Source organism: Struthio camelus, chromosome 3 (assembly GCF_040807025.1).
Source record: "Struthio camelus isolate bStrCam1 chromosome 3, bStrCam1.hap1, whole genome shotgun sequence".
NCBI classification, from domain to species: Eukaryota; Metazoa; Chordata; class Aves; order Struthioniformes; family Struthionidae; genus Struthio; species Struthio camelus.
Window position 1 is genome coordinate 116,463,113 of NC_090944.1, and position 23,976 is coordinate 116,487,088.

Here is a 23,976-nt window from a genome sequence, read left to right on the forward strand (position 1 = left end):
AAGAGTATCCTTTAGGTGCTAAATTCTCTTCTGTTTCAACACGTTTGCAAGCGGCACTACTCCCGGATTTTTGGTTCTACTTAATTCCTGGCCAAGAGCTACTGTTCAGTTGTTGACCTGTTTTTGTAGGTAGAAACAAAAGGGTAAAAATTGCTGAAATTCAGTTATTCAGAATTATAATTTTACTAGTATTCATATGCTCATTGACAAAAAGTAGATAAAAAATAAACAAACTTACACATTAGAGCGATTATAAAGACAGCCTGGTAATTGTGTTACTTACTGTTTGCATCACATTAAGAAACTCTTTTAATTAGTATTGGTTCATTCTCAAAATCTCTTATTTCTGTAACAAGTGATATAGTAGAGTGTAAAAAAGAAATCTATAGCAGATTACAAAACTGTTCTCTCAGATAATGGACTACTTGAGTTTAATCCAAATTAACATAGCGAGTATCATTGGTATTCATGTTCTAGAGAGTAACATATCTAGTATTAGCTGTACTTACGTATTTATACTTTAGGTTGTAGAACATATCTTTTACTAACAGAAATGAGAGGGCTGGCATCACATGTACGAAGATTTTGGCATTCAGAAGATTTTAGATAAAATACTACACTTATTTCACAAATGCCTGAACGTTTAGATTCTTGAGGTAACCTGGAACATTTGAGGAAAAAAAAAAAAAAAGAAAAAGTAACACAAGTGAAATTCAAACTTAATTCTGAAGACTTGAAATCACAAGTACAGCACTAAAATTTTGCAACTTGCTACTCGCATATGCACCAGTAGGAATTTTTGTGCCCTCCACTAAGAAAACAGCTAAGTTTGTGCAAGAGATAAATCAACAGCAGCCTGCTGAACAGCACCGAAGGTCTTCAAAGAAATCAAAGACCAAATGCATAAATTCTTTATGGGAGGAAAAACTGAAAATTGTTAGTCCTGATTCTTAAAAGAGTTTTCTTGCATTACTGAAATCGACCTTATATGACAGTACGTTGAAACCAGGTTATAGGCCATTTCTGAAAAGTTAAAACAAAACTAAAAAATTCACAGCCCATTAAAACAGAAAACAAAACTCATGGGAACTGACTTAATCAGGGAGCTCTCTCATGTCCACACCAATAATAAGAGATGCTTGAGAAGAAGACAGAGGACAGTGGACAAGCACAGAATAAGCTGACTAAACTGATGGAATAAACTGACAAAGCTGACAGCTAACTTGACTTGCTGACTCATTGAGAAAGTTTGAAGCATTCAAAGAAGCATGACAATTTTTACTTATTCCAGGTACTAAAATTGTTAGTAACCTTCATAAACTGATCTCAAAATGTTTTGTCTGTTTTGCCAAATGCTTTGACTCAATATCCTGTGGCACTGAGCTTCCTTCATTATGTGTCTCTTAACTACTTTTAATAGTAGACTAAATGCAAATTAAAATGACTTTTATTTCTTTTTGGACACTTCCTGATTGTACGTTGGAGAGAATAATACGCAGGAGACTTACATTTTCCTTCTGTATACTTCTGATGTATGCTCTTCCTTCCTCGTCAGTCTCCTAATTTAAGAGAGAGTCCAAATTTCTCCGGGTATCATAGTCTCAGAAGTGATTTTCATCCCTTTCGTTATCTACACTTTTTACATTTTTGCTATATTGATTTTGAACTGAAACCATTTAATATTTATCTTTTCCTCTTTTTCTTGCTAATTTGCTGGAATGAAAGACTACACAAGACAGAGAATCAAATACCTGAAACCCGTGTTAGATTACGTGCCTGATGGTGCAGACTGTGGCCCAGACAACCTGCTGTGAGCTGTTCATTGTGTGGTGTTCTGAGTTGTGTAAAATGGATAGCTTCCAGCTTGAACTGGCACCCTGACTGGACTCTCTGCATTGCTAGGATGTACTAGACTTGCTACTGATGTGACCTGGCAGATGATGTTGGGGCTATTTAAAGCGTGTCTATATGTCACTGCACAAATGAATAGGATTTGCTGTACATCTGGTTTTCTCTCACTACATGCAGTTACACGGTTTGGTCATGTGGGTTCACATCTTTCCTTCAAGTATTCCTAAAGTTCCCTAAACATTGTGTCTAAGCACAGACTTGAATCTGTGGTATTAATGTGAGGTAGGACCCAACAGAAAGAGCAGGTAGACCCATATAAACCAGATACCAACCTGCAACTTACTGCAGCCAAACAGCTGCTCTAACAAAACTTAATGTTGAAGATGGGCCAGCGTGACCCAGCAAAGTGGTCGCCAACTCTAGAGGTTTTATGTTAGTCTGATGCCTTGGAAAAATGAGACCCTGTATCAATCATAGGGAAGGAAGTTAGGGCCTCAATCTGCAGATACTTGCATACATACTTAATTTTAGAACTATGAAGTACCATACATCTTGAGGTCAAAGAAGATATTTTTGTGCAGAAAGCATTACATATCGTTCAGTCTTCACCAGTTTAGAGCCAGGGAAAGAGAGGGGCCAATACAACAGTTCAGCCAGACTGAAGAAGTTTCAAGTTTTAGGTATCAAAATCTCTTAAGACAACTGATGAAAGCAACAGTACGGCATTTAGAAAAGTGGCCTAGTGAGGTACTGGAAAACAGCTTCACTAGACTAGTAAAAAGGACAGAAAATGCTGAGTATTATCACTTAGCATATACATAGGATTATACTTTTTCAGAAAAATCTACAAATATTAAGAATGAAAGGCAACACTAAAGATTTAAGGAAGAATTAAGCTGAGAATTTCCATGATCAAATATTCTGAAAGATAATCTCATTCTAGTCATCTCTGGTATTCACATATTTAATCAGTGTAAATATATCACAATAAAATATACATTGCTCAAAGACTAGTGAATTATATTCCATTTCAGAGGTCAGACTCCCCAGTACTTAAATTCCTCAGAGCAATACTATAAGCAGTCAGGCCAAAACCATAATTTTCTATAGATGGAATACCTCATATGAATTCAAACCACTTTTCATAGTTTAGAATCACAGTTCTCACTGATGCAAGAGATCAAGTTTACAGAATCCCAGTGATTTGGAGCCTTTTATTTAAAAATTGAATATTTAAATTCAAGTAATCTATCAGCATAGTCGAAATTTATTTCCCATATGAGTTTTACTGTAGGACAGGAGAAAAGAATTGTAGGAAGCCAATTTTTACCAGAAACCACTACATTTCTACTAGAATGAGTCTACCTACTACTGTCAGTCAAGCATGACTTACTGAAACTCTCATAGCCCTGGTAATGTTTTCCACAATACCTTAAAATAGGCTTACGTTAAAAACAGACTTACATTGTTGATAGTTTTACTGGACAAACTATCTTATTGTGTAGATATAGCTTATATCAGTCTGTACTAGTAAAGTTTATAGTTTCTCTAGCAAAAAAAAAAAAAAAAAAAAAAAACATGTAGACCAGCAGAACATCCATGCTGAAACAGCTGCACCTGCTCCAAGACTTTTTCCAGTATAGAGAGGTCATTAGAAAGAAAAATCCCAGTCTTACATGCTGTACCTCTAAATAAAACTGACCATAATCAAACCTTGTCTAGGGAGAATTCAAAGCAAAAATATATTTTTTAAAAATTCTATTGTTTCTTTCGACATTTTCAATTAGCTTTCCAGCTGGATTACAGGTGGTGAGGGAAATAAATCTTACTGAGCTCTTTCAGTGAGCTGAACAGTCCAGGCTGGAGGTACATGCTGCCTTAGGAATGGAATGCTACTCGTGGGAAACTCAGCCATGCAACAGCTGCAGACTAACCATGCTACTGGGCGACAACTCTGCTATGTAGGAAAGCCTAATTAAAAAATCTCCTGAATTTAGAGTAAGAGGGAAGGGATCCTGACTTCTGAGGCACCTCAATAAGCTGCTTCGGGGAGCAGGGAGAGATGGAGGCAAAAATGAAGATTGCGTGAATTCTCTTCCTTGGAGCAATGGTTTCAGAGAACTGCTTGAAGACAAAGCACACAGCTCTGTCACAGTTATCAAAGTATACACACACTCACAGAGTGAAGATTACTTGTATTTAAAAGTCTCAGAAGAATATGATAACAAAGCACTGCAAGCATCTTAAGGCATTTCCTGCCTTTTCGGTGTAATTTTTTCTAACCTAGAAAAGAGGTATTGGTAAAAAGGTATACAACTCCTTTAGTGAAATAACATCAGCAAAATGTACATCGATTTGCCATAGGACATTAGCAACCTCAATTATATTTTCAGAAACAGCATGTTTTTGCACTCACCTGAGCAGTAACAATGCTATTAAAAAGGGTGCAAAAAAGGATACAGAACCCATGAAGAATGGAGTCTATTTATTTTATTTCATCTTGCATTTGAGTTGTTAAAGCAAAGCATTCTATACATATTATTTAGCTATTTACTGCCATTCTACATCCATTATAGACTTTAACTGCAGAAAGACAAATGCAGGGACAAACTTGTTAAAATAAGCATACTGACAATGCTTCTCTGACTCCAACAAATATTTATTTAAAAATAAGATTCTGCCAGCAACTGCTCATGTGTTTCTTTTATTAACAGTTAACGGCTCAATTCACAGAACTTTGAGATACAATGAAACATGTAGCAAAATGCAGTGCTGATAATACTTGTTTTATTTTTACTAAGCATTCTGCATAGGCAGAATATTATGGTAACCGTGGAGCTACTGATTAATCAAACACCTAAATGGAAAGAACCTTGTGAATGATGGGAACTTTTAGATACAAGACGATCCTATATTTATTTATATAGGCAAAAAAACCCTCATTGTCACAGCTAGTAGGAGTTATTACCTGAAAATACTTGTGTGTGCATTTTAAAGTAATGTGAGGCAGCTGTACAGCAGATGGTCATAGTATGATTGCAAGTTAGCTAAGGCAAAAACCTAAAGAACAAATCTAAGTATTTTTACCTGTTTCAAAGCCAACTAGCATTGCAGTGACTTAAAAGAGAAAAAGCGCAATGCATTTTATTTTTTTTTTCTTACCATTGGCTCTAACTGTGCAAAAAAACACAACTGGAATATCTTTGAATCATTGCAGTGAGATGCGGAAAAACAGAAATTAAAATGGCAGCATGAGCCAGAATGGAAACTTTACTGCAAGAAAAAATATATCAAAACATTGCATTAAAATATTCTAACACATCATTTTTTTCTTCTAACAGCTTCTAACAGATGAAGCTAACTGTCAGCTTGTGGCATCTATAAGAATACCTGCTGGAAAACAGACAGGGTGTTTTTACCTCTACAGCAAAATCAATTTGACTAGTCTTAATGGCTAACAATTTCTCCCTAACAGACTGATTTAAAACAAGAAGTTATAATATTCTAGCTCTGATTTCTCATCAGACTAAATATTTCTTCCTTTAAGGTTATTTACTGGGTTAACTGCATCAGCATACCTGTATGAGCGGATGAATAGAGTTGAATGGCCTAAAGTGTTCCTTTCAAAATGTTTCTGTTATTACTCCCTTAACATTTCAAAACAGGAAAAATTTTCAAGTGCTTTTCCAGTTGCAGACTGATTTCCTGAAGAACTGCTGCTATGGTAAATTGCAAGGAAATACCTCAAACAGTGTTATATATGCCATACTTAGAATTTCCCACAGTATGTAGGTGCTGTAACCAAACCGCAACAATGGAATTTTAATAGAGAATAAATATTTCTTTATAGTTTTGCAAATACTCCTAGAACAATTAGAATGTAAAGATTCATTTCTGTCCTTAAATCACGTGTTGCAAATGATTTTAAGGAATTTTTGACTGTTGTGTACAATACACATAAGTCTTTGGAATTCAATAGTCCTTAGTAGCACTTTGCATTGAAAGAATGGGAGCATTCCACCACATTCCACATTAATTCATTGCTACAAAAAATAACCACAGACGGATACATCCACTAACTGCAGAATTCCACGTTCTTGGCCCACTGCAATTATGTGGTGCTGAAATTCTTTGGATTTGCAATGTATTTAACTCATATTAGTTGTGCATGAGAAATGTGAAGTGGTTAATTCACGTTATGCTAGGCCCTTAAACCTTCCATAAAAAGTACATCTTTGCTGATTGCAAATACCAAGTCTGTTCATAATTTATTATCATTACAAAATGCAAAACCACACCATGATAACATGTACTTAAACAGTAGTAAATAGCTCTCCCGAAACTCAGAAAATATGTGCATTCATCTATAATTAAAATTAATATTAGGCACTAACCTGTTACTCTACAGTATATAAACGGTGAAAGAATGTTCCCAAAATGACAGTACTCACACTGGAAAGCATAGGCATTTCTTTTAAACAAATTCGATACTATAATGCTGCTACTTTTTGTTTTCCTAGCATTATTTTTCTGGAAAAACTGGTGAAGTGGAGAGAAAAAGAAAAGCTATAAAAATGTTTTTTAGATTCATCATTATATTTCACAGCTACACATAGGAAGCTGTGGTCTTCTTATCCTAACGTTATCTTTGCAAGCATCTGGAAGTAAGTATTTGTGTAGGCAGTTTGGGAGCACAGGAGAGGAGAGATCCTCCTCTTGAACAAAAAAGACTGAGCAAAGAAATCCTATTCCCTCTTTAGTCAGTGTAAATATTGCCAGCTATTACAGCGGGGACAGGATTTTCTCCTTAGTCCATCTAACCAACAGTTCTCCTCAGTCCTATCATTTAATTTTAAAGCAGAATTTGTTTTATACTGCAGACAAATAGTACCCTAGCACCTTGATTGGTTGGTGCTTAATGAAGTTACTTGTGCTGTCATTAGACACACTAGATACCGATTAAAACACTTAATGATCCCTCTTGATTTTAAACTGCTGGCTTGGGTTTGTGAGATGCCACCAAAGTATCTTTTTCTTTCCTTCTCTCCACCCCAATCAAGCTTCTCCTTGTGCTTTTTCTGTTTCTTCAGGATCTTTAAAGATTGTGGCTCACTGGCACCATCACGATCACAAACCAAATAATATCACAATGTTGAACACTGCATTGTTCAGAATACATCAAAACCCAGTTTATAAACACTGCAAGACACAGTCATCTCTAAAATACAATTTGTGGGTTCCAAGCTGAAGCTCTTCCTAAATGTCAACACATTGACGATCATTAATATAAAGAGAACTCCAAACTCAGAATAAACTTTACATTTTTAAAGTATCTGCTGAAAAAGATAATCCTGTAAATGTAAAAACAATTTAAAAGATTTACTTCAGAGCTTGACCATGGAAGACAGTGCTACATTGCAAGATGATGGTGTTGGAATGGCATTCCCAGATGACAAGGCCATTTTTCATGCTCTTCAACAAAACTGCATACCATATCATCTTCCAGTGGGAAACATGTGTATCTCATAGGCAAAATGACAGTCAATTAACTTATACTCAAATACTGTTAATCTCTAGAAATATTAAGTTCGGAAATTTTATCTGAAAAGGGGAAAAACACAGTAGTTGTATAGCGTTCCACCTTCCTTGATAATAAATCTTATCAAGACTCTTGAGATGAAATTATACTTACCAAAAAAAGTGTGCTTAAATACTAAAATCTGCTGTGTCAGAAGCTTTTAAGAAAACAATGAGTGAATATACTGAATTTTATACTTAATACAAACTTTAAGACCACAGAAAATAAAAAAGTACAAGTGTTTGTATATTTTAGCACCATTATAAAAGTTAGGATTCATATGCCGATTTCGTCACTGTGGCTGTACCTTGCAGCTGGTGTAGCTAATATGAAGCACACTGACTTCAGTGATCTTTGAGAGAAGAATAATTCAATTTTCTGATCACAAAGAATAATAAAAGGTTTGCATTTTTTTTCTTTTTTTTGTCTTTTAAAATTAATTTTGATCTTGATTTTTATTTGGCAGCCAGAGTGCATTGCTGTCAGCTAAATCCGAGTCCGAGTCCTTTTGGTCTCTGGATCGCTCTTATTGGTTCTGCTATCCCTTTGCCGTCTGGTCCAAGACCTGTGCCAGGAGTCCAGCCCATACTTTGAAGCATTCTGTTTCCAATGTTGTTTTCTGGGATTGGTTGGGTGTTTTCACCTACAAACCCTGAGATTAAAGAAACACACAGCATTAATCAGCGCTGCCTGCCATGTGGAGAAGAGCAGGATAATCTCCCTTAAAGCTTTAAACCTTCTTATTCCCCTAATTCATCTAATAGGTTGCTAGAACAGGCTGTCTTTGCACATGTTGACCCTCCTGACTGCGTATGATTCTAAACTAGCACAGTCTAAGGCTTTGCTTTATTTTTATGTTTTTAAAGACTAGCTCAGTTTTAAAGCATTACAAATTTTGCTGCAGATCCTTTACATTCCAACAGAGCATTTTACACCAGTCTCAAGGAACACAAACCACCTGCACAAGTCTACCAATTCGTAGAAAAGATTACCTGAATTTATTGTGCTATATACAGTTACTAAGCTGAGGGACATCATACATAGTATCATGACCATCTTTCTATTCTTACTAATATTTATGAACACTCAAGTAGATCTCCTTCAGTAAAATATAACAAATCATTTTTGGTTAAGCAGTTACAGGTGCTCCAGAAGCAATACAGACAAGTGATCTAGTACTCTGAAATCCAGTTATATGTTTACTTGCTTTTGGTTTTATTAAAAGCTATCAGAGAGATTTAATACACGCAAGCACACTTTTTTGCATTTCCAATGCTGTTTAATGCTGTTGCCAGCTTTCCTTCTGTACCATAGAGATCTCAAGAGAAAATGCTGTGCACTCTCTGCAAAAAAGATTCTGAGGACTGCAAGCGTTCATATAAAGGATTCACGTTCTTACGAATGCAGCATAAAGAAATGTGAATGACAAATCAAAAAGCTGTTTTTTTCCCCCTCAACTAAACTCCTCAAGCTCAGCTTCCAAAGCTGATATTGGAGAAATCTGTCCCATACGCAGCTGCCTTGCATAAGGGATATAAATAATATTTGATTCAAGAACTAGCAGTAAAACTTAGCAAGTTATACTATACAAAAAACTTTTAAAAGGGCTGAAGCTTTTGCAGTAACATGAACGGTTGTAGGTATCTTTTTAGAATTTTGTTCAAAACCACCCTCAGCAACACAAAAAAGAAAAAAACATACTACTTTAGCTGCTTAACTTTCTACCTACTTACTCTGGCCTACTGTTTTTTGAAAAATACTGCAGGAGGAGACCTTGGTTTTGTGGTTTTGGAGACTATACTATCTCGAATCAATAATTTACCATTGACAAGCAGCTGGTTCATCGTTACGTTAACTTACTAAACAGGAACACAACAAAAGTTGAACAAGCACTTTTGAAAAGCCTCATTTAACACACACATAAAAAGAAAGCAAAGCCCCACAGTGGAAATGACATACACAGATAGAAGTTCAAGATGAGAGGTGCACACTAAAAACCTTGTGACAACTGTGGTGACAAATTTACAGTGCTTGAGCATTATTCACTATATATCTGTTTATATTCAGTAAAGCAGTGGCTACCTAAAAGCTAGATGGCTTCCTAGTATCTCAATTTCTGAGTCAAAGAAAAAGAGAGATGCACTGACAGAAAGCACCCTTTAATACTGGTTTGAAGCTATGCTTAATGCTAGGCTTAAAATAAAGGTTTTTAAGTCACTGGGTCCTGTCCCTAAGACACTTCCTCTTGAACTGACCAGCACAAAATTTAATGACGAAGACTTCCTTTCTTTTCAGGCCCACACAGGCAGAGGCAGCTTTCATACAGACAAGTCCTTTATACTGCCTGGCATAAACAACACAGGCTTTAGGACCTTCTTAATTATGTCTTCTAGGTCAAAAAAATAGAAGGAAAAAAGTCTACAGTCAACAAAAGTAATGGTACACATCAGAGCTAAAATCCTGGAAGGCTGTTTTGGTCCGCTTCTCACAACAACTTATGGTAAAAAATGGAGTGTGGTTCCAGTGTCTGTGGGACAAGGAAGGATGGGGACTTAGAGGAGAAGAACCAACAGATCCAACAAGCAGGAAAGAGTATATCATGATCTCTAAGAATATATCCAAGAGTATATATATATAACCTAAGAGTATATTATAGTATATCAATATTATACATACCACATCAATACTACACTACATAGCATATCAATACCATATGCAGTTTATCAATACAAAGAATATATCAATACATCTAAGAGTATACCATGACCTGTAAGAATTGGAAATATTTGACCATTCATAACTCTGTCTAGACAAAGACAGAAATGCTGCTGGAATGGTAAGCAAGGCATAGCTTGAGACAAAGTAAATAACTTTCTTGTCAGTCCTCTTGGGGGAAAAATCCAAAGACTTTTTCATGTAAAGTATGTACCTTTCTATATGAATTTCAAATTTCAAAACAGAGCAACCTCACAAAAAAGTTATGCAGAAGAACAATCTGTACTCTGACATATGTTATTTAATAAACTGATATTTCTATTTTTAAATTTTTTTGCAGCAGCTGAACATGTTTTTTCTTTCTCTGACTGACAGGATAATTGGAATACTTTTTGTTTTTAAAGGCATTTAAATACTTCTAAAATGTATAGTATAATTATTTTTCCCTTTACTATACATATTTTTCTATCTCCTATAAGAATAGCAAAACCTCCCCTGAAGCTTTCTGTTTTATTCTTACACTTAGCCAAGTTAAAAAAAAAAAAAAAAGGCAAAACCCACTAAGAACTTGGCCTCAGAACTCTCTTTGGGCACACACTCAAACAGTACGCTTTATCCAGACAGTCTGGAGGCCTTGTAGAACAGCAGGAAAAATAAAAAACCAAAAAGCCCCTTAACTCGTCCATATTATGGGCAGGCACTTTGACTAATTATTCTCTCTGGCAAATGACATGAATATGAATAGTTTACATTTTAATTTTTTAAGAGATTTAATATATACAGGTTATTCTTTTGCAGTATAGTCAGTTTTTATATAAATATATATCTATGTTTGTCTTAAAATATTTCAAATGATTGATGAAGGCCGCAGGAATGTTAATTTGCAATGCAAATATATTTTACTTGAATCAGAAGAATATTAATAGTTGTATTTATAACTGTCCTTTTCTTCCATTCCATGACCAATCAGCAATCAGAAAAAAAAAAAATCTGTGTTTGTTGTTTGTCTGCATAACGGGATAAACTGCTTTGGGCTTTTAATTTTCTAATTAAAAGCTGTCATTATCCTTGTAATATTCATCTTCAAGTTCAATTTTTAATTCATACCAATGGTACTTCTTGGACTCACCCATAGATCCTTTTCGAGAGAATGGTACAAGCACACTGGCCTTGTGAAGGGCTGTGCTACCTCTGGGATGTGTTCAATCTCGACCCATCCAGGAGCAAGAACAAAATCAACCCACTGTGCTATCCCACAAAAAACAACTATGCAAAATCAGACAAAAAGAAAAGCAGCGATACACTTTTCTAAGTTTACTGCAGTAAAAGGGTTGGTGTGGATGCACAACTTCTAAGGAATTCTCCATACTAATAATTTGTAGGAATCTCTTATGCAGAGTCTTTTCTTTCCACAGACTGATAATGTGTTAGCAACCATAATAATTTGCTTCCTGATTTATCAGGTGAGTAGTCTACCCACAGGAGTGGTTGCCATTACAAAAGCGAGGTGCAAACAGTGAAGGAACACTAACGTGCTTGACAGGATAGCACTGTAACAGTCCTTCACTTCTCTTCAAGGTCTATATTATGCATATGGCCTCACATACATAGAGTATAGAACCTATGACTGGAAAGAGGCAAATTTGAAAGGCAAAAACAAACAAAAAAAGCCTTTATCAGATTTATTTTATTTTGGTATAATATTTATCACGGCATTAAAGGCAAGTTTCAGGGAAAAACAAAGGTATGCAATTTTTCTTAACAGCTGTTGAAACAGGTATGTCCTGGTTAAACAGTACTCTAACATTCAGTGCCATACCCTTGATTTTACAGTGATTGCCATGAATTAATTTAATTCCATCTGTAAGCTAAAATCAGATCAGAGGTCTAATGCTGCTGCAGGCTCCACATCTGTTTAATCATTTTTGGATACAACAGCTTGCAAAAGTTCAGGTTTTAAATTTGCTTCATATTTAAGAAACAATGTTACACTAGTGTACAACACCCTCAGCAGGAAACAAATAAGCTTATGCACAGTTTTGATCAGACAGATCCATTTCACTTTACTTGCAAAATGCTTCTTCTAAAGAACTTAAAAGCTCACCAACTAAGCTATCATCTATTATAGATTAATAATAGAACTGTGATCGTATAAACCAATATTGTGACGATATTGACTTGGATGGTCCAACTTTTAGATTAGATTAACATCAAGCATGTTGGGTTTATATCATGGTAAATAAAAATCAGAATGTAACTAGGCTCAATCTTCTAAATAGTCACTATTTAAGAAAATGCTTCAAAATTTTTTTTTATTCTTGTTTTCAGTCATAGGAAACAAATGAAGGCATATGGAAGTAATTTCACCTCTGGCCACTGAACTATTTTTGATGCTAAGAAAATGTTTTTTTAAATAGTTGTGAGAAAATGACACTGTACAGAAATATAGTCTTGGCCTTTAATCTATCTTTTATATGATTAAGACTTGTGGGCAGAACACCAGTGCCACAGAGCATACCACAGCTATTATTTCCTTTTCTATCACTCCTAGCAGCCTTAAATCCTTTAAATCCTTTCCTAGAAGGATCTCTTATTCCTTGGGCAATTTTTGCAATACATAGCCTGCTAACCCTTACCCCCTACCCTGGATCTCACTTATGTCTATCACTGCAGAGTCAGTCTTTCTACCTCAAATCTTCCAAGGAGCATTGTGGATGGTAATTCACTTGCGTAATTGGCTCAAGAGATGAAAATCTTGTATCTGCCTCTCTTAGCCACTAATCTATCCAGCTGACTGCAAGCCTAATTGGCAGCTTGTTTAGTAATTTGGCTCCTAAAGTGCTGTATTGATGTTGGATAAACAGCCAATGGAAGGAGAAACGATACATGCTGCTTCACTTTAAAAGCTAGTGCACTTTCCCCCTTATTTTCTGAAAGCATTTAATATTCCATCTGATTCCTCACTAGATAGATGAACTCAGAACTGCAGAACAGTAGGGACTGATGCTGATATACAATGTAATTTTACGAAGAATGCAATCAAAATAATAAATTGCTATACTGTATCTTTTTTTGTGTCAATTCTCTGTAATTAAAAAATGGGAATCACAATAACGCCTAGATGTTTATATTCCTAAAACTGTTTTGGATGATTGTAGAGTCATTATGAGCACAGTTGACAGCCATATTGTGATCTTTAAAATCAGTACCTGCTGTGGTTTTCACAATTCAGTATATTATGGGTGTATATCTAAAAAAAAAAAAAAAGTAACAAATTCAGTTAGGAAAAAATGCCATATTATTTAGCTAAATATTTGAGATTACATTTTTAGACATCCCTCACCCTGAGTTTTCTAAGAGTATGTCTAAAGAACAACATTGCAATGATTACAGTTCAGGTAAGTCTGCTTGCATTGTATTTTATTCCAGCTGGAAGGATAAAGATAGCAGAGAGGACAGAGTCATAACTTCAGTGGGTGTTGCTAACCTCCATATCTACCCAGTAACCTTAGCAGAATTCTGTTAAGGTCTGAATTGTTTTAGCCTCATTCCTATTGCCCCATTGCTAGGCATATTAAAGGAACTGTCACATAAGGCAGCAAGGATAGAGGTATCCTTTCTTGCAGCAGAGGCCCTAAATTCACAGCCATTTCCAACCCTCCCAAATGTATAAATATAAAATACACACAGACGAAAATTCAGACACTGAACTGTCAGGTTTATCTGGTCTTCCAAGCTTGACTTGGAAATGGATTTGCCAGTGCTCTTCCCCTAGAAAAAAGTCTGTATTTTATTTTCATGCTCTATCAGACTACACGGTGGGTAAAAGTGCATTCTTCCACCTAATCAGTCTTTGTTACTAGGAAAATTTGTTGGAAAGAGTCAGAAGTACTAGAATCCCGTTCATTTCAGGTAAAAGGAACCTTTTCAATAACCAAGACTATTTTCGCTTGGGTCCAAACGGCGTCAGTTTTACTCCTCGTCTGTGCTGACAGAACAACTGTCACTGGCCTGCTCTTCTGAAGAAGCTTCTCTGCAATGAAACATTTTAAATTTGCATTTAAAACCCCTCAAAACTTGGTAAAATTGCTCCCTTCTGATAATCATTCCATGACCTTTATGAAACTAACTGTAACCTTACAGCAAATTGTAGAGGGAAAGGATTTAAATTACAGTAATAACTCTCAAAAATGGACAGCTCAGTTATTGTTAATTTCAGTAGAGAGATTAAGGATTAAATGGATATTAGGACTACGCACACTACTGTGGCTCTCTATCTAATCCAAGGCAAAGTCGAAACAAACTGCCAGTATAGTTGGAGGTACAGTTGCACTTTTGCTGCCTGTTCTGTGCCTAGGTGGTTGGAGTATTGTCTTCTGTCAAATTAATCTTAATTAAGGATAAAGATGAAGTCAATAAAACAAGGCAGATAAATCTGCATGTTTTTTACTACAGGCTGAAAAACTATTTGTTTATTTATTGGGGTACCCACCTATTATACTACTAGATTCTACTTTACAAAGTAGTACAAAAATAATGAATTCAAGCTAAGAACAAAAATGAACAGACTGGGAACTTTACTGAGATTTCTAGCTAAGACACTGCGACGAGTCTAGTTTTGGAGGGCTTTCTAAGAAAAGGAAGGCCTAGGAAGAAACTGAATTACCTCATTCCGTTTGAAAGTAATGTACATCATGACACATCTGGTGAACTGCTTTGCCACAGATCTCACTCTTACCAGTTCTCTTAAAAACGTAATCCTGTCACTTAATAAGCAAACAATGCTTACTGACGATCTCTCTGCTGGTAACGAAGACATCACAATGCAAATCTTGGGTATAACATTAGCATTGGCAATGTCAAGATAAATGTTGAAAGGTAAACTTCTCTAACAACCAAAAAGTCAAAATTTCTTCTCTTTGTACTGGAAAGCAAAAGCAAAAGTAAACATTTTCTTTATGAAATCCTAATACTACGGGTATCTATCACAGCTTTTATCAGAACCCTGTCTATCATTCCTAGAGCTTTTACAGAAAGACAGAAAATAGCAATCTAAACTTGCCTGTGCCTGGAAACCTGATCAATGAATTTTATATTCTCATATTACAAAAATATTTTCTCGTATCTTAAACAGTTATTTTTATTCCTCTGAAGTGGCAAAATCTTTTTGCATAAAGCTATCAAGTTACTGCATAAGCCTCTTTCCCTCTTCAAAAAGTAAATTACAGACCAACAAACCTTTAAGAAAGGTGATTTTTGCATAATCTGTGACTGGTTCTATTTGCAGCAATGCTCCCTGTTCCTACAGGAGAAAGAATAACTAGTCACCTACAACTGAGAAGTTGTTGTGGAGAGCTAAAATAAGAAGTTACATTGGCTGGAAAAGAAAAAAAAAGAAAAAAAAAGCACACACATTTATTCCTTGCAGATTTTAACTCCCAAACATCTTCCAGATAACAAAAGTCTTCTGGTGTCATCAACTTAAAGTAAAATGATAGAAGTATCATCTGCTGCAACTGTGTCCTTTGCTGGTTGAGTTCTAAAACTAAAAAAATTATCTAAAATGGAGGAATCTCTCTATGGGGAATCATTTTATTACGTTACCTAGTCGAGGAAGACTAGAACTCGCAGAGCACATAAATGACCGGGAAGATGAGTATTCCTACGGACACCTCTCAGTTTCACTGAAAGGAGAATTCTAACTCTCTAGCAACCCAACAGGAAAGTTATTCTTCATGTGTACAACTGTCTAATGAGAAGTATCTCTGGAATTTGGGGGGAGGAGTGCGGAGGGAAGAAGCCCGGTTAAGATTTTTTTGGCAGAAATTATTATATGTTGTCTTTAAGGACACTTGCTGGTGATATTCTGTTAGGCTGGTTTTCGATTCTTGAAAGTGAGGTCAAAAATCCCACAGGAGACAGTTTGAATTGTTTCCACAGGGAAGAAGAAACAGCTGCTGTAGGAAAGAGTCTCAGAGTCATCTGGATAATTGTTTTTGAACCATTTGCATTTAGGGGGAAGATAGCATGTAGGAAAGATAGGTACAGTCTTCTATTAACCTGAAAGTGACTTCTTGAGGCTGTACTAGCTGTGTGTACAGCCTGAAGAATATTGTCTTCTCTTACCCTGTTTTTCTCTACATCACAAGAAGTTCATGAGCAAATTCACAGTGTAAGCTCCGGTTCTTGTTGAATTGTGGGTCTTTTGAAGTTTGGGACTGAACTCTCCTCAATACTCTGATGATTATATGAAAGGGGCCCTGCCTGAACAAACAACCTCCGCTCAACATGAAAAGTCTTTGGTCTGCAGGGACAGCAGTTTCAACTACTGTATGGTATTCTGTGATCTTTTTATTTTTGAACTGATTTAGTGAAACAATATGGTAGCAGAAGAAAAAGAAAGGAATAGAAAGAAGTCCATAAAAATCAATTTGCTGCAGAATTAGAAAAGAAGAGTATCCACAGGCTGAGTTATGAAACAGATATGCTTCTGTACCCTGGAAACAATCTTGGTAGACGACAGATAAGAAATAGTGCAGCGCAAAAAGAAGATGCCTTCACAACTCATGCAAGTGTTATATTGGTCTGAGAAAAGGGATTTCTGTCTATAGAGCTTGTATGTTTAGTAGATGGAAAAGCAGTGAGTCAAGCCAAAGAAAAGCAGGCATAAAATAGTTTTGTCTAGCATCTTAGAAATGTATTGCTAGTTCCTTCAAGTAAGCAGAAGTCTGCCCCTTCTCTGCAACTATCTTGAAGGTTGACCTTCACCACAAACTTAGCCTCAGCCGCCTCTGTTATCACAGTGTAATCGTAATCTTTTTCAAATCATCATTTTGGTACTGCAGATATTCAGGTCTGATTTTTAATCACTGACATATTAAGCATCAGCAAAATAGTTTGCTTAGCTGTTCAACTAGCAATTTTTAAAAAGGAATGAAAATATGTACCCTTTTGATTACCTTGTTAAAGTGAGTCATGATGGCATTATGGTAGTGCTCAGTATTTCTGCTATAATTAAGAATCTGTCATATTTTTCATTAAAATACATTTTTTAAAATGAGATGCATACCTTGGTCATTTCAAACAGTACCAGCCTGAAGGGTAGCGTGAAATCTGCCAACTCAGTAAAGACATTAACACTTGAAATTTGCTTTTGCAAAAAACCCCCAAAAAACAAAAACAAAACAAAAACCACACAGTATTAGCTACGATACCCATAAAAATGTTTTGCACAATAATTTACATATTTTATCTACACATTCTCTGCATTTTAACTAGAAAATAGCTTTATCCTTTTAAAATCAGATTTTGCAGGCTTTCAGTCAGTCACTCCTGCTCCAAACTGTGAAGCATGCTAATGTGAAAAATCAGATCAAAAAAATTGTTTTCAAATAGAAGGAAATGGCTATTTACCAGGCACATAAGTAAAACATCCTTTTTATTCTGGATCAAACTTTCTATACTCTGCAAATTAATCTACTAACATCCCACAGATGTCAAGCAGAATTTGTACCCAAAGATAATTTTTTTTCGTGAATAAGATCTAGAGGTTTCTTATTTAAAAAAAATCTAACAGGATACAGGGATGGAACAGGAGCTGATTAATAGATAAGACTTGTACAAAAGAAGAAAGACAATTGCAAGGAAAGGAATTAGGGAAAATGCAAATTCAGTGCATGAAAATGGCACCTGAAGTTCTGAAACACCTACCGATTTGAAATGAGACTTGTATCTGGTAACCTAACATATTCACTGAAAATATTACAAACATTCCCTACGCATATGTTTCAAGTATTAAGAGTACTTTGTAGAGAATGACCTTTCTCTTACATACACATTTTTTTTTATTATTCATCATTTTCATTAGTGCTGGACACAGTATTGGTAGGGTTATTTCTGTGATAATGGATTAGTTTGTCTAGGAAGTTTTTATAGAAGCTTGAGGGCACTGTATTACTGCAATGAAGTACGTCAGGGTGTCATACAAAATAACACTACCACAGAAGTAGTCAGAAAGGGCAAGAAGTCATTGAGAATGACCTTTTCCCAAATCTGACTATATAATCATTGAAATAACATTGATTACATGGAGGAAGCTGTGCAAAAAAAGATGATGTTTATAATGTACAACACTCAAACTAAATCACAGGAAGTAAACAATTTCCCCTAGTATCTTTTTTTAAGTTGATAAATCAATTATCTACCTCAGTGCAGTGGCAGACAGATGGGACTATATCAAGCATCCATAAACCAGAAAATTTATTTTAGTAAAAATGCAGAATAGGATATTAGATTCTCTACTGTCAGCTGGTAACAATCCATATCTAATAATAATTCTTGTATTTTCTTCCCTGCTTTTCAACACAGCTTTTCTTCACCTTTACAGATGACATCTTTCAAACTGTAAAACGCTCTTTGCTGCTCAAACTTTCTTGCTTCAATAGTTTCTCACTGCTGTACAAGTAAATCTACATCCTTTGCTACTAATATACACAAACCTATTGGTATGTGACTTTGACTCCAGACTGAGAACAGGCTATAAATTTAGAAATCAATATCTAACTCTATCAATATTCATTTTACTTTTTCAATACCAAATACAAAGGTGAAAGAGCAGTAAATAAGCTAGGGTACTGAAATAAATTGGTTGTTCTTGTCACAATTAATAAATGTTTAACCAATAACACTGCTTGCTACAGAAGTCTATAGCTTTGTGGGTTGTCTGAAAGTAGCAGGTGCTACCCTTGCGAGTCTCAAAAGCAGAAAGCATATTTCAATGTTTAATTATGTCACCAGTCATTTTCTCTGTGAATACTTAATCCAAATATTTAATTTACCATTTTCAACCCTGTGCAAAGTGCTACAGGAATTAATTTACCCGTTTGCTTTTCAAACAATTTGAAAATGAAATACTTTTTAAAAATCTAATTGGCTCATGTTAGGTAAAACTTTACTGATTTGCAGTACACACAACTCAAGAAAAACCTTGTAATTAATCACTTATTTACAGACAGCCTTTCAGGTTTCACTATGGTGTTAGAAATGGAGGGAGATTATTACCAGAACGTTTCTTTTGGTCTGCAACTTTTATTTATGCAAATGTATAATTTTCTTTTTCTCTTTCTTTTAAGAAAAAAGTTTTCCTAGAAATTCTAATATGTAAAATCCAGTTCTTCTCTCCCTGCTGTCTGCCTAACTAATGCTGCTAACAGAAAAGGAATCCACTAGTGAAACAGTCATTCATTTTAATCCAAACTTTCCGAATGCATTTCCATTCTAATAGGAAACTCTTTTCCTTTCATAAGACGAAATACTGACACAGACAGGCAAGCAGACATCTTAATGGATAAACAATAATTTAGTTGTGGTGAGATTAGTGATGGAGAAAACTGTAATAATTTTCAAAATGTTATATATTACCTACCCTTATGTAAAAATTTATTTAAAGTTTACCAAAATGTATATTTGCTTAAAAATTCTCATGGATCAAATGTAGAAAAAACTCTTTAAAATAGAAGAACAAAATTCCTCACTTCTCTTATACAGAACAAAACTGAAAAGAGGAATTTGAAAATAAAAATAATTAGTTAAAAATACCTTGTATGATACCTTTACCCACCACTACACTCTTTCATCCACCATGTAAAGGTAAATTTGGGGGAAAAGCAGTCTCTAAAATGGTGAAGATGTGGATACATAATAGTGAATGACCATATGACATATTTGCTTTAGTATCAAAATATTGGCTTTGCAAAGATACGCAGGGGAGCCAACTTGTAAAATAAAATACTGAACACTGCAAGCCCGAGGTAAAATGAATAATAAAATGAATTTCACGATACTTCATACCCTCTCAGTACAAAATGACATCCTCTAGTACTTGAAAGTTCGGAAGTGAAAATCACCTTGTAGAAATAATTACATTATCCTCTCTTCAGCCATTAAGTATTTTTCTTTCTCACTCCACATATGTTCAGAGCCTTAGAACCTGACCCATACATTCTCTTCTTCTGTACTGCTGCCACTAAGGTGCTTTAAAAACATTTTAAATATTATTCTTGCTCTGCTCCTGCCACTGAGCTTTGAAACGCTGAAATTTCAGAAAGGGGAATTCAGCCGGAATGCAAATATTAGGCTTCTCTAAAGATAATCTACCTAGATGGTAGGGGTACAGATATGTTGCTATAATAATTGATATACGACTGCCATGTGCAATCCAGAGGCTCACATATTGCCAATAAATAAATAGTCTAACACAGAGACACACATTGTCTAATCTTTCCAGTATGCACATATATAGTTAATATAAGCAAACTGATGAGACTCCTGTAAATCACAGCTAGGTATTGAAAAAGTCGTTTCACAGCTGTGACATCAGCAAAACGCATGCAACAGTTGTGACCTCGCAGCCGTAAAAATCTTTCAGAAACGTGCCTGCAGTGTTCCCGATTTAATCTATTGCACTAATTTTAAAGCTGTTTCACAGCCTTATCTCCACATTTTCAATTGTTTACCCAAGAATTCACATTCTGCCTGTCCTGAGCATGATACTTATAGCGTGCATTTGCATTCCTCACAGAAAAAAAGGTATCTTACCTCTTCCTACCTTGTACTGCTTGAACCAACATGAGCAGGAATCTTTAGTATCTGTGGTTCTCAGTATATGAAAACAGATTTATTCTTTTTAAAGAAAGATGGATCTTTTAAAAAGTCTATAAATTGGAAATGTTTGAGGAAAAACTAAGAGAGTCTATTTATTTCTTAATCTCCTTTAATAAATAAGGATAGGATAGGTCTGAAGTTATTTGGAGAGTTACTGGATTTATCAAGCATTTCTCCAGGTCACTGACCTACTGCTTTGTATCTGAAGATTTAACATTTTGTGTTCTGTCCCACGAAATTGGTTACCTGTGGGTCCTGGCAGGGGAGCAGCTTTCCTTCTCCGTTTGATGTCTCCCATACACAACGATCCTAAATGTACGCTGGTTTGCCTGCAAGTAATTATAGAAGAAAACTATTAACAAAGGAAGGAAAACATCACATAAACACACAGCTTGTATAATCCGAACCTATGTCAAAACATTCTCAGCGAAGATGAAGCTGCACAGCCAAGCCACCAATCTTGTTTATATCGAAGCATAATTATGTTTGTTGACAAGCACTCAGTATCTAAATGTAGCATCATAAATTGTTACTTGAATGAATAATATAAAAGGAATGCTTTTTAATTTTCAAAACTGGCAATCTTTCTAGCTCAACATAAAACAAAACACTGTTGCTTCTGACAGGACAATAGCTAAGATTAATTATCTAAAGAGCTCACAATATTGTTGGTAGGTTATCAATTGGCTAGTAACACCTAACTGTCAGAACAACATTTATTACAGGAAAAACATTACCAATTTCTTTTAAGGTAGAGATGAAGAATGAATGAGAACACATGAAACAGCAAACTCTTCAAAGGTATGTGAAATTAACTTGTTGCACACCAATTTGTCCTTCTCTAATTCACTAGGAAGATGTGAAAAAGATGTATTGGAAGCACAGTATCTTGTATATTCATTAAACTATTATGAGCTTATACTTTTAGGCTGGAAGAGAAGTGGAGCTGTAGAAGATAGCAAGCAAGCAAATCTTATTGTGCCACAGCAACTGTATACAGTCAGGCACCACAGAAAAGGATAAATTCAGATTTTTCAGATCTGGAATTTTGGCATATAATGTGGTTTAAACTCTTAAAGGAGAACTATAGTTAAGATTTTTCTTAAAGTAATGTGCAATCTCTGCAGAATGGGACATACGTGGCCTAAATTTCTGAAAAGCATTAGAACAGAAGAGGGAAAATACAGAGTAATTTATGGAGACATATTAAAACTATGGAGTTTATAAATGTTACTCAGAACTGTGATTCTTTTCACAGTACTGTGGCGGGTTGTGATAAAACTACAAGCTGAAAATTGAATCTGACATTGTACTATAGCATAGCAATACACTCTCACTCAAGGGACCCGGTTGCATTTTGGATATAGGACCTATCCTTTACTGCATTTAGAAACTTTTTAAAGCTATGCTGCTTCTAAACAAAAAACAAATGATCAAGGATGTCCAGACACCACTGAGATCTGCTCAGAAACATAAAAGAGTGAAAACAATGCCTTGCTGAAAAAGATGACGGTGCATAAGCTTCTACACACTTCTTTTTAAAAGAGATATAGTAAATAAACAAGCACTACTTCAGATAATTTAAATAATAATAAAAGAAATTTAAGGTTTACACGGGAGTGCACTCTTGCTTCATTTAATGAACCCCTATTTCAGCACTTATTATTTAATTCTCTTATTTTAAAATGGACTTTTTTCCTTACAAGTTTGGGCGTAGCTTCAGAATTTATTGTACATATGAAGAAAAGTAGTATTTAAATAACAAACGAGAAAAACAATGCTAGAGAAAACAAACATTTATCCATTTAACATTATTATCAAACACGCCAAATAAGTTATGTGGTAAATTATATGTTAAATGGTGTTCAACTGCATGTTTGCTCTTCAGAATGAAAAAGGCAGAAAGCCTCCAGGAATACAAGAAGGATGAAAGATAAAAATTAATAAAGTCAGGCAATTGAACCTGAAGACCTGAGCTACAGGAGTAACAGCTAGCAGTGCTTGAGTTATTTTACACAGAATTGATTATCTGTTACGCTACATTGAGATATCTAGATTATCGATCTGCAAGATTATGGTACTTGGGTCTCCCCACTTTTCCTCTAGGCACACAGAATGGAGTTGCAACAAATAACACTAAGTAAGGACTACTTTGTTATTGTTGTCACCCTTCATGTAGAACACAGCAGTTACTTTTTAATTTAAAATCAATGAGCATCTGAAAGGCAGCCTTGTTCCTTCAGCACAAATGAATCATTCGTCTTTGCAAAGCACAACAATCTGATCACTAGCCAAGGTGAGAGTGGGTATTTCTTTGCTGTTGTTGGAAATTCTACATGCCACAAATAAATAACAATATGCTAGAGCACCAATTAAGCTTTGTCAGATTCAGTTTTACGGCCGCTAACGTCAAACATCAGACTAACTCCAGAATCTACAGAAGCATTTAGTTTCACCAGGTCTTAACATCTGATGCGCGCTGCTGAAGTAGATCGCAGAGGAACAAAAGGCTACATTTTTCAAGAGAACCAGACACAGAAGTATCACTGTTCCTGGACTGGTTAAGTCAGAGGAAACGAAGTAGTATATACTTCAGCAGTAAAACAAACACAGCCTCACGCATAGCACATTTTGAAATGCTTGTAATGGGGGTATTATAAAGTAAGGGGAACTCTGACCCTCAGTCAGGCTAACTTCAGCATCATGTTTCTTAACATTAAGTCAGAATAGCAAGGATTACAAAAAGGAAGAAAGCTATTTCTCTCTACTTATCCATAGCTTGCTTCTAGCTATCATTTATAAACAGTGCTCGGAGGGAAACTAGGCATTTTATTAGGGTTAAAAAAAAACAAAAACTTGTTAAGACCACCTTGCCTGAAAACTTGGCTTTTGATGTGCTGATGACAGGGACTGGAGCAAACAGTGTCAAATGGAATAATTTTTAAAGAAAGACAACAGGAACTTGTCGCCTCATTGTATGCATTTACAAACAGAGGCTTTTCAGAGCATTAGGCCTAGTTAAAGCTGCCCTCTGGATAAAAAGTGTTCCCAAGCAGCCTCAGACAAGCTGGGGAGACAAACAGATGTGACTATGGTCCCTGGCGTTTGGCAAGAACACTCACTGTCAATAAGAAAAATATGAGCACGGACAGGGCATCAGCTGCACCACG

General features: G+C 35.5%; 1 protein-coding gene across 5 annotated transcripts in view; it reads right to left on the reverse strand.

Moving 5' to 3' along the window:
• Positions 1–7,780: 7,780 nt before the first annotated feature.
• GPATCH2 (G-patch domain containing 2) overlaps positions 7,781–23,976 on the reverse strand; it is a 124,571-nt gene continuing 108,375 nt past the window's right edge. For 2 of the 5 annotated variants that reach the window (XM_068939863.1, XM_068939859.1), the window contains exons 9-10: positions 21,053–21,135; positions 7,781–8,081 (exon numbers count right to left, since the gene is read on the reverse strand). In XM_068939863.1, the coding sequence (XP_068795964.1) occupies positions 7,912–8,081; positions 21,053–21,135 (253 nt within the window). In that variant the 3' untranslated portion in view covers positions 7,781–7,911. Of the gene's footprint in view, positions 8,082–13,353; positions 13,395–14,067; positions 14,178–15,382; positions 15,447–21,052; positions 21,136–23,976 lie in introns of those variants that run through there. The other 3 variants (XM_068939860.1, XM_068939862.1, XM_068939861.1) reach the window with 3 other exon arrangements.